This window comes from Psittacula echo (genome assembly GCF_963264785.1).
Source record: "Psittacula echo genome assembly, chromosome: 1".
Taxonomy (NCBI): domain Eukaryota; kingdom Metazoa; phylum Chordata; class Aves; order Psittaciformes; family Psittacidae; genus Psittacula; species Psittacula echo.
The window spans coordinates 66,521,432-66,536,282 of record NC_137735.1 but is presented as its reverse complement, the minus strand read 5'-3'; the positions used below and the strand labels follow the sequence as shown (position 1 = coordinate 66,536,282).

Genomic DNA, 14,851 nt, shown 5'->3' with positions numbered 1-14,851 from the left:
CAACTTTGCCTCACACTGGGTTGGCCCTTCCCCTTCTGGCGGCTCCTGGTGCTCCAGGTGCTTCCTTGCCACCAAGTGCCAGACACTCGGTTGGTCCATCACACTCTTCCCACACACAGGTCTCCTGTTTCCCACACTTTAGGAGGACGCTCACCCTCCAAACCTCACTCCCTCCTACCATTAGCAATGGCCGCCATGACCGATCAGTCCTGCTTTGAACTCGGTTACCACAGTTGGGGTGAAGGAGCGAGGGCCACTGCACTGACAGAAAGCTGCTGCACCTCCAGCAGAAGCAACGATGCCGGAGCTCCGCTCCGAGTCACCTGAGCTGACGGCACGTCCCACCGCTCTCCACTGTGGCGGTCCTTCGACGCCTGCCCGCGGGTCTGGAACCTTCCCTGCCATTTGGAGATGACTCGCGGGGGCGAAATGAGGGTGCGGCCACGCAGACCCGGGGCGGCACTGCTGCCAGGCTGGCCCAATGGCGGCTGCCCCCGGGCCGGGTACCTCAGCCGCCGGGTGAGCGGGACCCACCTACAGCGCTCGCCTTCCGCCGGGCAGCGACGCGGCTCCACCGGTTCCCGCCGAGGCAGGCGCCCACACCCTCCGCCGGCCCTGCGGGAGCCCCGGCTCCCGTTTCACCGGGGGAAGGGGGACGGGACGGGACAGGACTGCACAAGACCCCCCTGGCAGCTGCCGCCGGCGGGGAAACGCTACAGGGCGGGGCGCCGCCACGTGCCCCGCGCCTCACCGCGCCCCTGCGGCTCGCGCGCGCGCGGGTCGGAGTTTCGGGTTGGGGGGGGGGGGGGGGGGGGAGGGAGGAAGGGGGGGCGGCGAGAGTCCTCCGGGCGCGCGGCGCCGCCGCTTCCCGCGGGGCCCCCGCGGCGGCGCGGGCGGCACGCGCGGCCGGTGCCGCCGGGTGACGTGCAGGGCGCGCGGTGGCAGCACCTCCCCGCGCGCGGCTTAAAAAGAAGAAGAAAAGAGGGAGCGAAACATGAGAGCCCTCGCGAGCCGCCGCCGGCAGCAGCAGCAGCCGCAGCAGCGGAGGGGGCATCGCCCGGCACGGCCGCCGCCGTCCCGCCTCGGGGACACCCTTCCTATGGGACGACAAGTGAAGGGCTGCCGCCGCCCGCTGCCCGGCCCGCCCCGAGCCTCGGCGCCTCGGCGCGGCAGCGGCAGCTGCTAAACCTGTGCCGCTTCACAAGTTCGCCGGCCCCGAGCATCCTCCCGCCGCGGGCGCGGGGGCTCGTTCCCCAGCTCCTTGCCTCTCCGCGCCTTTTGGAAGCGGGGGTGACCGAAGTGCTTTTTAATTGCCGCCGCTCTTATTCTCCTCCAGACTTTTCCCTTTCTGGGGGAGGGAGGTGGTTTCCTGAGCTGAAGTGCAAACAGAAGTCCGTGGGATTCCCCTCCTTCTGCCCCCACCCCCCCTTTTTTTGGTGCATTCACACGCTCCCTCAGGCATGATGCTCAAGATGCTGCCGTTCAAGCTGCTGCTGGTGGCCGTGGTTCTGTGCTTCTTCGAGGGGGATGCCAAGTTTGGGGAGAGCGGCGCCCGCAGGAGAAGGTGCCTCAACGGGACCCCTCCGCGGCGGCTGAAGAAGCGCGACCGGCGGGTGCTGTCCCCGGAGGCCCCGGCCGGCGGGGAGGCGATGTGCCGCGGCCTCTACCCGCGCCTGTCCTGCTGCTCCCGCTCCGACGCGCAGGGGCTTCTGCACGCCGAGGCGAAGGTAGGCACCCCCGGGGCTGCCTCGGGCTTTCCGGGAGCTTTGGGGCCTTATTGGGTGGTTTTGAGATTTGGACTGCTTTTATTTTTTCCCGCGTGGAGCCCGTGCACCAGCCGCTAACCTGCTGCGTTCCCGGGCGGGGGAGATGCAGCGGCGGGGGGCGACCGCCCGCTTTTGCCTGGGAGGTGAGGGCGAAGCAGAAAGATGACACTGATGCTTGATACATGTACTCGGGAGTCGCGGGGAGCCCGGCTGCGGCAGAGCTGCTGCCCTGGAGGGGACGGGCGCTCCGCGGGGGGAGCGCTTTGCCAGCTGCCGACGGCTCTGCCTGGAAGTTCTTGTCAGCTGCCAGTTTCTGGCACTGGCGCCGGCCTGGTCCCGGTGTGGTCCCGGGGGCCGGGCTGGGAGCAGGTACCGGTGCCGGGGAAAGGTGGACGAGCTGGAGGGGCTTCAGCTGCCGTCCGGGGACCGGCAGCAGCGGGGCTGCATGCTTACTGGCGGTGCTTTCCGTTTGTTTTTTCTGGGGTGACAAACCTTGTCAAGTTTGTTCCACATGTTTGGTCAGGGAGGGTTTTGAGTAGCAGTACACGGTGCCGGTGTACCAAACTTTTGTGGTGTGCAGCCTCCTCCGGGCCCACGCACGTCTCACGGGTACCCATACCGTGAGCTGCAGAAGTCCCCCTAAGTTTCGTCTCTCGGACCCTGATCTAACAGCTCCCCCGATGATCGGGTTCTCTTTCTCTGTCCCAAACTGCTGTGACATACGTCTCCCTTTTCACATCACCTGGCAGCCTCCCTGCCCAATTTCAAGCTGCGGTCATGTGAAGGGAAGCACCTCCTCTTTGCTCACCGATTTCTTAACAATTGTCAGTTCCCTGCATCCTTTAGCAAGTTAAATCCTGCTTATCAGCCTGTTGCTTGGATTTTCAAAGGAGCTGGTACCTAACCCCACAGGACCGTGTTTGATAAGCTCTGCTATGATGGCCACTTGCATCCAGGGGTACGCTCAGGGAGGGAGGTTGCTGAATAATGTCATTAAGAATCACTGCACGTGAAATAAACAATCAGGTGTCTTTTTATTTTTTATTTTCTCTTTTTTTGTTCCTCTTTATTTTTTTTTTTCCTTTCCCCCTCATCCTGCTTTAGGTTTAATTAAGAATTCCTCAGTTACAACTCTGTAGTTGTCAAGGTCTGAGAGACTCTTGGAAAACTTGTGTTTCAGTCTTCCTGGCCCAAGCATAATAACAAAAAATACCCAGCCTGAATCGAATTTTTATGCTCAGTTCACGGTAGATTTCACTCCATTCTCATGTAAACAGCTTCTACGAATCAACATATGTGTCTGGGTGGTATCTCTCACTTTGTTTTGTAACAAAAAGCCATATTGCATCATTTAATTTGCTCAAGTCATGCAAATAGGAAAAAATCAATAGGACAAAAAGGGGTCGACTTATCCTCCTCCCCACTAAACTGCTGCCCACACACAGAGTCCTGTTGCTTATGGCAAAAGAATAACAACAACACCATTGTGTTTGTTAGTTGGTTCACTAATGGGTGAAACTGGAGAACATCATTCTCCTTCAGTCCCCAGCTCTGTCCAAATGTTCATGCCTTTTGAGGGAGCATTTGTCCTACCCCCTCTATTCCCAGATGAGTGAGAACTGTCTTACTGCAGGTTTTCAGCTGCAGATCTCTCTTTATTCATACCATATGCAGCAGCAGTTTGAGATTCAAGGCAGATATATTTCTTCATGTTGTCTAGAGACAGTGTCATTTAGCTCCTGTGTGATAATTGAATTAAACTATAAACTAACCACACACAGATAACCTGAAAGATCTAGTAGGGAAAAGGAAAAAAAAAAAAAAATAGGAAAAGAATAAGGACTGGGAAGTATGTCCTTAATTCACCCTGTTTGAATGTCTCAGTGGCATATATGCTACCAAGATTATTCAGTGCTTGGAGAGCCTTGTAGTAATTGGCTGAATGCAGTAAGTTGGAAGTTGAATTTTGGTTAGTTTTCCATACCCATTCAGTTGAAGAGTTTATTCTCTTCTTACTATTCCTTGAAAATATCTTTTAATTGTTTTTGTTGTTTTGGTGTTTGGTTTGGTTTGGTTTTTTTTTACTAAGGGTAGTAAAAACCTGATATCAATTTGAGGAACTGACCATATATGTCACAGCAGCTATTTCTGAGCTGTTGAACCTGTTTTTTAGATAGAGATTACACTTTTAAACAGACATTATTTTACAGGGATTTAAAATCAGACTGTTTTCACCACAGATGAACATTTATGAAACTCACAAATCAGCTTTATCATATTAATATATGTTTAGAAAAAATGTCAAAATACATGTTAATTTGTACTTGGCAGAATGAGGTGGTCATTCCACAATAAAAGGCATGGCAAACGATTATGGAATACATTTGAATGGAACTTTGGTAAAACCACATTGTTTAAACTGTATTCTACAGTTCCAATAGCAGTTTTTTTAAACTCCATCATATATGTACAGGATGGAGTGGCTGTGGCATAAATTTGAACTCCAACTTCTTTAAAAAAAAAAAGTAAAAAAAGAATTGAGCATGCTCAGTAGGGATTTTCATAACAGCTTCTTAGTTAAGACACCAGTCTTTGAGAATTTCTCACCAACTTATTGATTGGTTTATAATGAAAACACTCCCATTGCCTGTGGTTTGGGGAGCAAAACTGGAGCTACCATGATGAGCAGATACAACATTGCAGTGGCGCAAGTAAGATTTTTGCATCCTGTTGTTGACATTTAACTCTTTGTCTTCTAGTTTTCTGCGATGTCCCCTTGTTTATGAAAGGCTACTACATCCCAGTCAAACATTGTAATATCAGTTTTTCTAAAACTTTCCTGACAGCCTGACAGGCAAAGAAGTCCTCTCTACCTTGGATGGTTTCACAGCCAAGGCTGTCAAGGAATGGGTGAAAAGTAATTGTTTTCAAGTGTGCCCTTTTACAATCATTTGTTTGCTCTGGCTCTTTCACGAACAAAGGCTATTGTTGAACACATCCAACTAAACAAATAACTCATCTTGGGGTCCCTTTAACAGCTGCCTTAGTACAATGATCTATTTACATATTACCCTAAAATTGAAACCGAACTCTTTAATGGCATAATCCAACACTATAATACAGAAGAAGCATATGTTCAACCCAACAGCTGAACAATCTCGTAAGCATATGATTTTTAGCCATAAAAAATAATAAAAAAATATATATTTGTATATCAAATATAGCTCAATGCAATGACTTATTTCACTGTTGGGTTTGTTTTTTTTTAATCTTAACATCAAAATTATATTGCCCTTCTCAAACTAGATATGACAGAGTACACAAAACGGCTGACAATATTCAATGTACAGAATTTCTGTCTATTGTTTTGTCTTCTGTTTCTTCTTCTTTGCACTATCCTTTTTGTTGATAAACCAATTTAGTATGCTATGATTTCCTGTGCATTCCAGGATTTATCTTACCTTTAGTCTACCCGGTTTTCTTTCATGTGGCTAGAGATTAAAGGATGATCTTACAGATGTTGTAAATTAGTCAGCAGCAGGCATAATCATTATTAGGCATGTTGCAATAAATGTTTGGAAGTTTTACATATTTTCCAGAGAACAGTTAGTTTAAACCACTGCAGTTTGACGGTTTCACATATGACTTTAAAAACTGAAGCAGGAAATTAGTTTACATTTCTTCAAAAGACCAAAGCCATTGTCAACTTTAAGGTCATATTCAAAGTAGAGATCCAACAGAAAAAAATCTTCATTCAAATAAGTATTTCAGCTTTCACTTGAAACTGGTTTAATAAACTCCAGAATAAATACATTATTGATTTACTGAAATTCAGAATAAAACATTTGTCCTATCTTCCAGCCAGGACAGAGTTATATATCAGACCTCACACAGAGCAAATGTTACCACCCTATTTTGCTGGAGCATTCTAAAAGTTAAATAACATTGTACTTGATTTTCAGATAATTGATTGACTCTCATTCCTTAATCTTCCGATTAGCTGTTATATGACCAAGATTCATTTCAGAAATGACATGAGGGGGTGAATTCCTGTGGTCAGTTCCTGGATAGCAGCTGCTCAGGGGGATTAGGACCCTTTTGTCTTAACTTTGAGGACTGAAATGTTGGCAAGCACTACTTCTCCTGTATCACCAGGCAATGTCAATTACATTTTCCACAAGAAACAGTAAATTAGCTTTGTTATCCTGTAATTTTTTTAGGGTTTTTTCCTCCCCTCTTCACAATGCATTCTGGAGTCTTCCACTAGAACTCTTTTCTATCTGCATCACTGTGGAGTTAATTCAATAAACACACTGCATATTTACCTAGTAATATCTCATATTTACTTGTACTTCTAAACACTCCATCGTATGCAACACAGCCTACTGCCTGAGATCGACATCTGAGGCTTTTGCAAAGGAGGTGACACTACTGAATATAGGCATACTTGCCTATACTATATACCTATACAGACTGAAGAGTCTGTAGTCATGATACACTTTCCTTTGGTGAAAACACCAAAATAGGTAATTTTGTCCTTACTTTAGGGGAGCTCCCAGCTTCTTGGTGATGTAATGTTCTTAAAAAGTAGCATTTTTGGATAGTGATTTTGATCATCCCCTGTTGGCTTCAGACTTTGTTCTGTTTGACAGACATGCCTTAAGAAAGTCCAGCTAATGCAGAAGATTGACTCAGCAGTGTGGATTACTGCAATCATGTGAAGCCTGTTCTCTGCTACCTGGATTGCACTCCTAGGCAGTATTAAGTCAAGTTCAAAGTTTTAGTAAATATGTATTTTGGTTATAGTATATTGCAGTTACCAATATATTTTTAGCTCTTGTCTTCAAGGCATTTTCCCCTACATCTACTGTATCTAGAACAACATCTGAAACTGAAGAAAGAAGACTAAGGTTAACAGTTCTGCTGCTATGGCCCAAATGAGCAATCTAGCAAAAAGAATCTAAACTTTTTCAGGAAAGAAGGGGCTGGGGCTACGGAAGGAATTCAGGGCCAATGCAAATCTTTTGCCATACATGCAACAGGCAGTCAATTAATGGCTGTCTTCAAGGTTTGAGGAAAAAAAAAGAAAAAAGAAGATGAATCCTTTCAAAAAAAGATGTAAGTCAGCTACATGCCCAAGAATGGTCGTAAGAGAGCTAATAAACCATGCCTGGCAGATGTTAGAGACATTACTTAATTGCAGGTGCTATGAAGCTGAGGACAGTCTGAGAACAGATAGTCTAAAGAACAGAACATTTAATGCATTTAATGATCCTGGCAAAGCTGGGGGAATTCTTTTTTGAAGATGATGGCAGCTCTTCCAGAATAAGGGTAGAAGCCAAATGGTGTTCTTCTAATCAGTGGTCCAACTACGCCACTAAACTCAGATGGCCTTTTGACAATATGTATATGGTAAGCCTGAATTTTCCTGGTAAGAGTTTGTCTTCTAAATTAAGGTTCCTTTAAATAGGTTTTTGTGCACCTGTACAGGCTGTATGTTGTGTAATATTTTGAAAACTTATCTGCTTAAAACAATGGAGAGTGCATTTTTCTTAAGTGTTTGAGGTTTATGTAATTATATCTGTAAATAAAATGCTGAGTACAGAACCGTTTTACCAAAGTAGTGCATCCTAGAAGAGAACTGACCTATGAGACAGCATACTCAAATGTATCAAGAGTCTTCATGCACTGAATAACTTCTTTTATCATTTTATCAAAGGTAATTTAGATAATTTCCTTTCATGTTATGTTGCAAGGGAGCGACATTGGAAAGTCCTTCTGCAAATCAACTCAGACAAACTGGAGCAAAAGTGTGGCCACATTTTCAAATGAGCTGTTTACAAATATTTACAGACTTGACAAAATATAAATATTTACCGTGTTGATATTTCTTAACACAAGTGTCTCTCAGTCTTTGTTTATAACTGTGTTAAACAAACAACAGAAAGAACCTGAGCTTTCATTTTGCATTGGATGATCAGATTCAGTCCCTCTCAACTGCGAACATATTTCCCACTACCCACCATTGGGATGAATGATCAAAAAATAATCCGTGTGGTTAACAACGGATTAACAAAGTGCACTGCATTCAAAGACTAATAAAGACAACTATGCTGTTTTCCATTATTTTTCACGATTTGATGACATTGTGCTCCTTAGGCTCCAGTGTTTACTTAAACACATCACCAGTCGTGGTTTCGTGCTTCTTCAAGTTCTACGCATAATATATGCTCTTCTTTCAGGGCAGAGTTACAGTTTCAAATTCCACTTTTTCACTTACAAAAATAAATATATGAAAACATACAGCTTTTCCCACCTCCGAGTAGTTTATATGAGAGTGAGCAAAATGCAGAGCAGCATTTAAAGATGAAAAATCCAAGGCACCTGCTGAACTCGGCAGCAGTCATTTCAGTAACCAAACTGTGGTATTGTTCAAGATACACCTATCTGACAAATACCTAAATATGGTTTTCCTGGTGTGTTTTGATGGTAGAATTTTGATTTTTAGTCTGTAAATATTTAAATAGGTCACCTTACAAGTTAGGTTTTTAAGTATTTCTCATAAGAAAAAGGCCTGCTCATGTAACTCCTCCTGAATATAAATGATTCCTCTAGTTCAGAGATTGCCTATGTGATTAAGAGATTGCCAGCATGAGTCCATAAAATAACTTGAGTACTATGATTCTTATCTGAGAAAGAGGCAAGCACTTAAAATCTCACTGTACTAATGGCGTATTGCACATTTCATAGTAATAATTTTTGCACTTCCAGAACGGTGACATGAGACATAAGGCGTTTATAGTAACTATTGGTTCTGCTAACATTATTTATTACATTAGATTGTGCAATCTTTTTTTGTGTAAGATGGAGAAACAGGTCATATGTTTATTTGTCTCTGGTTTGTGGCTTGCAGATACTTTCTGTTACCAACAACACAGAATGTACGAAGCTACTGGAGGAAATCAAGTGTGCACACTGCTCACCTCATGCTCAGAACCTATTCCACTCACCTGAAAAAGGGGAAACGCCTGAAAGAGAACTAACTCTTCCCTACCTGTGCAAAGACTATTGTAAAGAATTCTATTATACTTGCAGAGGTCACATACCAGGTAAAACCTATAATCAGCTATGGGGCTAAAGGATGTCTGTTTCAAAGTGTTGATATGGCCTGAGGGGTTACAGATCCAGCTCTGCACTAGGTAAAATACCCACTGATATCATGGGTGGGTTTTGCTCAGCCAAAGGCAGAATATCTATGGGACTTCACAGTGGATCTTATATAGTGAGATAAGTATTTTGAGTGCTTTCTTGCCACCTTCCTATTAAGCTTTTCATGAAACACAGGCTTGTTTGTTGTCAGAAGCACCTGAAACCATTACCTGAAATACTGCTGTGTTCATTCGAATCATGTAAACAAGCAGTTGGCCATCCAAAAGGCTATACTAAATGATAGCTTTAAAATGCAAGAAATAAAGGATGCTGGCTGTTTGCTGTAGACTAAAAGCTGATCAGTAAAGTTTTTTTTCTGGTTTTGTTACCCTAGAAACTGATGTTTTTTCTATGGGGTTTAAAGCCCACTGAAATCAAAGGGAGCTATTTGATAGACTTCTGTGATCTTTGAATCACTTCCAACATGCTGTTAACAGCTAAATTCTTAACTAACCTGATACTTCCTCACTATAGTCAGTAGACTTAGCTAGACCTAACCAAAACCAGAATTTGACCTGTGTTGTCTAAGTCAATCACCAAATGTGTACTATCACTTGTAACTATATCAACAAAATAACCACAGAAGATGGTTCTTTAGAAACACTGGTTTTAATATGCTATTATATTAAATAACATCTTTGGTATTCTCAACAGTAAATTATTTATATGTTTAAGACTGTCATTTTTAAACTATGCTTTTTTCCCTGTCCAAACACTACTTATAAATAATGCCACACAGGAGAAAATAATTAAACTGGTTACAATTTTTTTTTTGTCACTAGCAACACAGACTGGAAAAAAGAGTTGATAGCCATATGAAAAATGAATTTGTGGATAGTCCTTTTTGACATATGAACACAGCTTTGTAATGTAATATAAACATGTTTGGGTAAAGGGGATAGTTTAAGTGGATGAGATTTGGAGGAGGGTTTTTTAATTGCGTGTGTATGCTGTGTACTTGTTTTCTCTGAAACCCCAAGAGTGCAGAGATTTTTTGCAGTGTTCTTTTATTGACTTGAGAAAACATTTTGAATTGACTTACTTTTTCCTTTACTGTGGTTTAACATGTATCTCAACCCATTCAAATACGAAAATATTATTATTGTCTTTATAAACTAAGAGATGTTTCTAAGGCTTTCTTAAACCAGCTGTTTCTTGCTCTTTATCACATTCCCCAAAGCAAAGCAGCATAGATCATAGTTGCCAAGACTGCCTGCTGAACAGCGATAACAGATTAGATATTCTAAATGTTTCACCCATATAAGAAGTCACCACAGAGTTTTTTTGACATGAGTTTGTAGCTGGTACAAATGATGAGTATATTCTGCGCAGGAAGTCCCTTATAGCTGTTTTATGATATTCTGTGTTTATGAAAAACAATTTGTTGAATTGGAAAAAGTGAATGAGGGAAAAGGGAGAAAGAAGGAGGAGGTGGAAGGAGAGAGAATGAGAAAGGGCTCAGCAGCACAGGAGCTATGGCCACAGGAACCTTACTCCTCAGATCAACATATGTGGTGACGAATGACAAATTTATTTTTCTACAAAGTTTGTGTATATGTAAAACTGCTGAAGTGCATCAAGATGTCAAGTGCTTTTTGTGACCACCCAGGCTGCCTTGAAAGATAACCAGATGAAAGCATAACTCTAGCACTGGGCAGAGCACAGTGCTTTGCAGGAAAAGAGCTTACATGCTTTAGCATCAGTTAAAATAGGATTTTTCCTACATCAGTCAGATGCTAATAATCATTCTAAATACTTGTTCTGAAAGTAGGTTGTACTAACAAAAAGTTGTATACTTACACCCACCAACAGGTTTAATTTGGTGATTTGACATACATATGGTGGTTGATACCTATACTAGGATTTCCTGAAGGTATTAATTAAGGTTCAGGTCCCACTTTTTGAGAAGATAGCCTGTAGGATTTTAATACAGTTTAACAGTCTTGCACATTCTAAAATGTAAATAATTAAAATAACAAATTATTTGGATTTTCTATTTTACTTGTGAGACCCATATAGCCATAATAATATTTATTGCAAAAGAAAGAAAAACCCCAGAAAATGTGGAAGCTGTGTTTTTAGTTTAGCCTGGAGGACTAAACAAAGAGTTGGAAATTAACAGGCCCCCAAACCCAAGGTCTCTGGCAGTGATTCAGAGTGCATTTGTTAAAAAGTAAAATAATTACTCTTCCTCCATTAGGGAGTGCTAACTGTTTCTGAACGCCAATACAAAGGAGTTCAAGGAAATCACTGACTACAAAAATAATTTTATCCCTTAAGTCCTGCAAAAATGAGAAATATTATTTGTGATATAAGATAGCAAGCATCTTTTCTGGAATTGAAAATTTAGCGGTACCTATTAAGCAAGAAGACTGGGGGCTTCTACATCAGGTTTTTTCTTAAGTTAGCTCCAGAAATCCATTTATTGTTTGGTCTCTTTTTGCAAAGTTGAAAACTCTTAACAGATTCTTGGTTAATTTTTTTGAAGAGAGCAGTTTACCCACCAGTTCTGGCTTTTATCAGAACTTCCATTGGCTTCTCTAGGAATATTCAAAGAAAAAGTGGACCCGATTCTTTATTCAAGCAGAACAATAATCAGGATTCTATGGATATGTTAACACAAAAGGGTGTAATGTTTCACAATGTCTATGAGATTAGAACTTCCCTGCTTCATCCCAGATGACTGTTCTCATTACTTCTCATCTGATCTTTACTGTAAGCTTCAGTTAAAGTGATTACTGATGGAGACACTGGTGTTAAGTGCCTTAATGAAGTATCTTCAATCAATGTGAATTTTAGGTTTTCCAAGGTTAAAAGGGAAGACTTTTTACTATTCATTTAGCTAGTAAAGAAAGGCACATCTGATTCTCCCTTTAGGCATGAGCAGAAAATTGATCCATGTCAGTGGAAGTGACATAGTCTAAGGAACAAACCACAGTCACAGTGCGTTCTGCCTACTCAAGGATGTTGGACAGATTTTGGACTATGTGCTCTCCCTCACTTTCATTTGAAGAAATGGGTTCCAGGTGATTGTGGGTGGATTCAGGTCCAGCCCCAGATCTGAATCCAGGCATTACCAGAACACATGCTTGATAACAATTTTTAAATGCCAGAGGCACCCCAGCCCAAAATGCTGGAAATCTGAGAAATTCTGCAAGTCACACAACACTTCCAGAAGTCCTGACATAGTCAACTAAAAGTCCCAGATAACATGGTCAAGCTGCAGGGATATAGTAGTGGCTCATAATGCTGCTGCTGCTGCTAACAAGAGCATCAAGAGGATTAACCCTGGCACTGTGTGTATGCAGAAATATGCAGTGTGTGAGTATGAGAAGAGGGCCACTAGTCACTTGAAAACCAGTAGGAAATGATGTGAGCTTACTACACTGAACTTACTACATTTTGAAACTATCAGTCTGGTATCACCTCTTCGATTTAGTTGTCACTGAGAGCTGAGAAGAGTGAGGAGAATGTGGGTTTTGTGAACACATTCACATCTAGCTGTCAAAAGTGCAAAATGGAAAAAAAAAAACAACAACCCAGTCAAACCAGGAAAATGCTTCTTCACACAATACTGAACTGTATGCTCAGGGTTGCAGCAGGAATAAGGCAGGTGAGCCTAACTTCCAGATGCTCTCTAAGCCAGTTTAGGTAAACTCAGACAAGTAGATGATACTCAATCCTGTCTCAGTGCAAACAAGGAAGGGAGTGAATAGGAACTTGACTTGCTGTGAAGACCAGGACAAATGCCACCATGACATTTGAGTTGTGTATCAAAGAGAAGAGGCAGGGGGGTGGGTAAACAGGGAAGCCAGTGAAGTGAATTTTGGTGAAGGTAGGACAGGAAGGAAGATAGAGTGTGAAGAATAACTGACTGCAAATAAGAGTGGAGAGAGGAGGTCAGGATCAGCTGAGAGCAGAAGTTTTCTTTTGAAAAGGCTTGAAATCATGCAACTTATTCTGACAGTTTTTAATAAAGGTGAATGCAGAAAGCCTTCACTGTGACTGCCTAACTGAAAAGTCGGTAGTTTGATTCTTTTTTGCAAGACAGAAAGTTTTAAAAGCATAGAAATGCAAGCCTGTGCAAAATCAATTAAAATTCATGTTTAATCTTCCTTTGTGATTTCAGTTTTCTTGGTTAACACAGGCACAGCTCTGTCAACACACAGCTGGGAGGAAATTTGTAATGATATGTATGAGTCTTTTAAAATAAAGTAATAAGTACAGGAATTCACACAGGACCAAATGTTGCAGTCCTTATTAGGCATAGTTCTCATAGAAGACAGTGACAGAGCTGTATTTGAATAAACTCAGACTGAGCAAAATGGTCTTTCTTTTTTCTCCAAACAATTCTAGTGCTTAGGGGCACTTGTCAGGGACCATTCTTCTGGACACTGTACAAACCCTGAACAAAATAGCAAACTCTACACTAAAGACCTTAGAATTTTAGCACAATAAAGAGAACATTAAATGGCTACAAGCAGATAGGAGAGTAGAAGCAAATGTTTTTCTAACTGTCTTTGGTGGAGCTGTTAGTAAGTTGAATTCTAGCCTATATAACACAACCAGATTTATTTTTATTTGGTAAATTACTGTGGCTTTTATAGGACAAAATTCCATCCCTAATACACAGGTGAAACTGTATTTACAGTATTCACAATTTCACCCCACTTTTTAGGAGCATTTCTAAGGAAAATGAACATAAGCCTTCTCCTTTGTGGAAATCTGCTGGTGGGTTTGCTAAACAGCTAAAAGGCAACTGCAGTGCAGTATGTACTTAAGCGCATGATAAAATATTTCATGAAGAAAAGGGCTTAGTCTTACATGTAAGATAAGGCATTGCATAACGCATTAGTCAAGTGAGGTTTGCATCTGATTGTTATTTGAAAGGAACACGTACCGAGTAAACAATACGATCATAGTGTGCTCTCAGCTTTTCTGACTAAAGATAACATTCAAGCCAAGAGTAGTTTATCTTTAGTAAATAGTAGATGGTATACTTGAAAACTTCTAGAAATCCACAGAAAATGTACACCTCCAATTTGTTCTTGCATTTTCTTGAATGATCCACTGAGCCTAGAGAAATAAATTTTTGAGGACAAAACTGTGTATTCTTAAGTCAAATAATTCAACAGTAAGATTTTAGATTACTTTTGACTTTGGCGTTATATCTACAAGCCTTGGAATACTACTCCGTGATTATATCAGTGTTCCTCTCCAGTTGTTCCACTTGAAATTGTATCTCTCATTTTCTCCAAATAACTACTATAAATTAAAACCAGCTCCTCAGAGACGATATTTACTGAAGCTCCAAATCATGGTAATTAAACTTTTACACCACAACGCACTACCATGTGTTTCCAGATATTATTTTATAGAAACCAAAGGCAGGCCTTGTCATGTTATTTTTCCAATATTTTTCAAGGAAGATGCATATGAAAAGAAGTATAGTTGGGTGGGAAAGGCTTTCCACTCCACAAAAATTCTGGGATCTAAAAAATTTTCCTATTCCACATAAGGAAGAAATTGAACTCTTTCGAAATTTTCCATGAAGAAAGCCACAGAGAGACCACCCCAGGATAGCTAATAAAGTCGTTGTTAGGACATTTACTTGGGAAATGGGAGACTTAGGGTCAACCTCTTGCCTGACAGATGAGGGACATTGACCTGAATATTCCTCTTTCTAATGAAACACCCTAATTACAAGACATTGGAGTATAGTGATATGAGATTTGCTGTTTGTTTCTCTTTTTCATTTAGACCAGAAGTTTGAGTTTGGACCAGAAACATTCTGTTAACTAAAATTTTGTCTAAACTGATAATATTTCTGAAAAAGCTTTTCTTTTAAGAAATTGGCATTTTTCAGTGCAACACAG

At 42.0% G+C, this 14,851-nt stretch overlaps 1 protein-coding gene across 1 annotated transcript in view; it reads left to right on the top strand.

Moving 5' to 3' along the window:
• Positions 1–1,460: 1,460 nt before the first annotated feature.
• The window catches only part of HHIP (hedgehog interacting protein), a gene marked incomplete at both ends in the record, with an annotated part of 71,575 nt that continues 58,184 nt past the window's right edge, over positions 1,461–14,851 (top strand). The window contains 2 exons of the mRNA XM_080613600.1: positions 1,461–1,727; positions 8,680–8,875. Coding sequence (XP_080469726.1) covers positions 1,461–1,727; positions 8,680–8,875 — 463 coding nt within the window. The remainder of the gene's footprint in view (positions 1,728–8,679; positions 8,876–14,851) is intronic.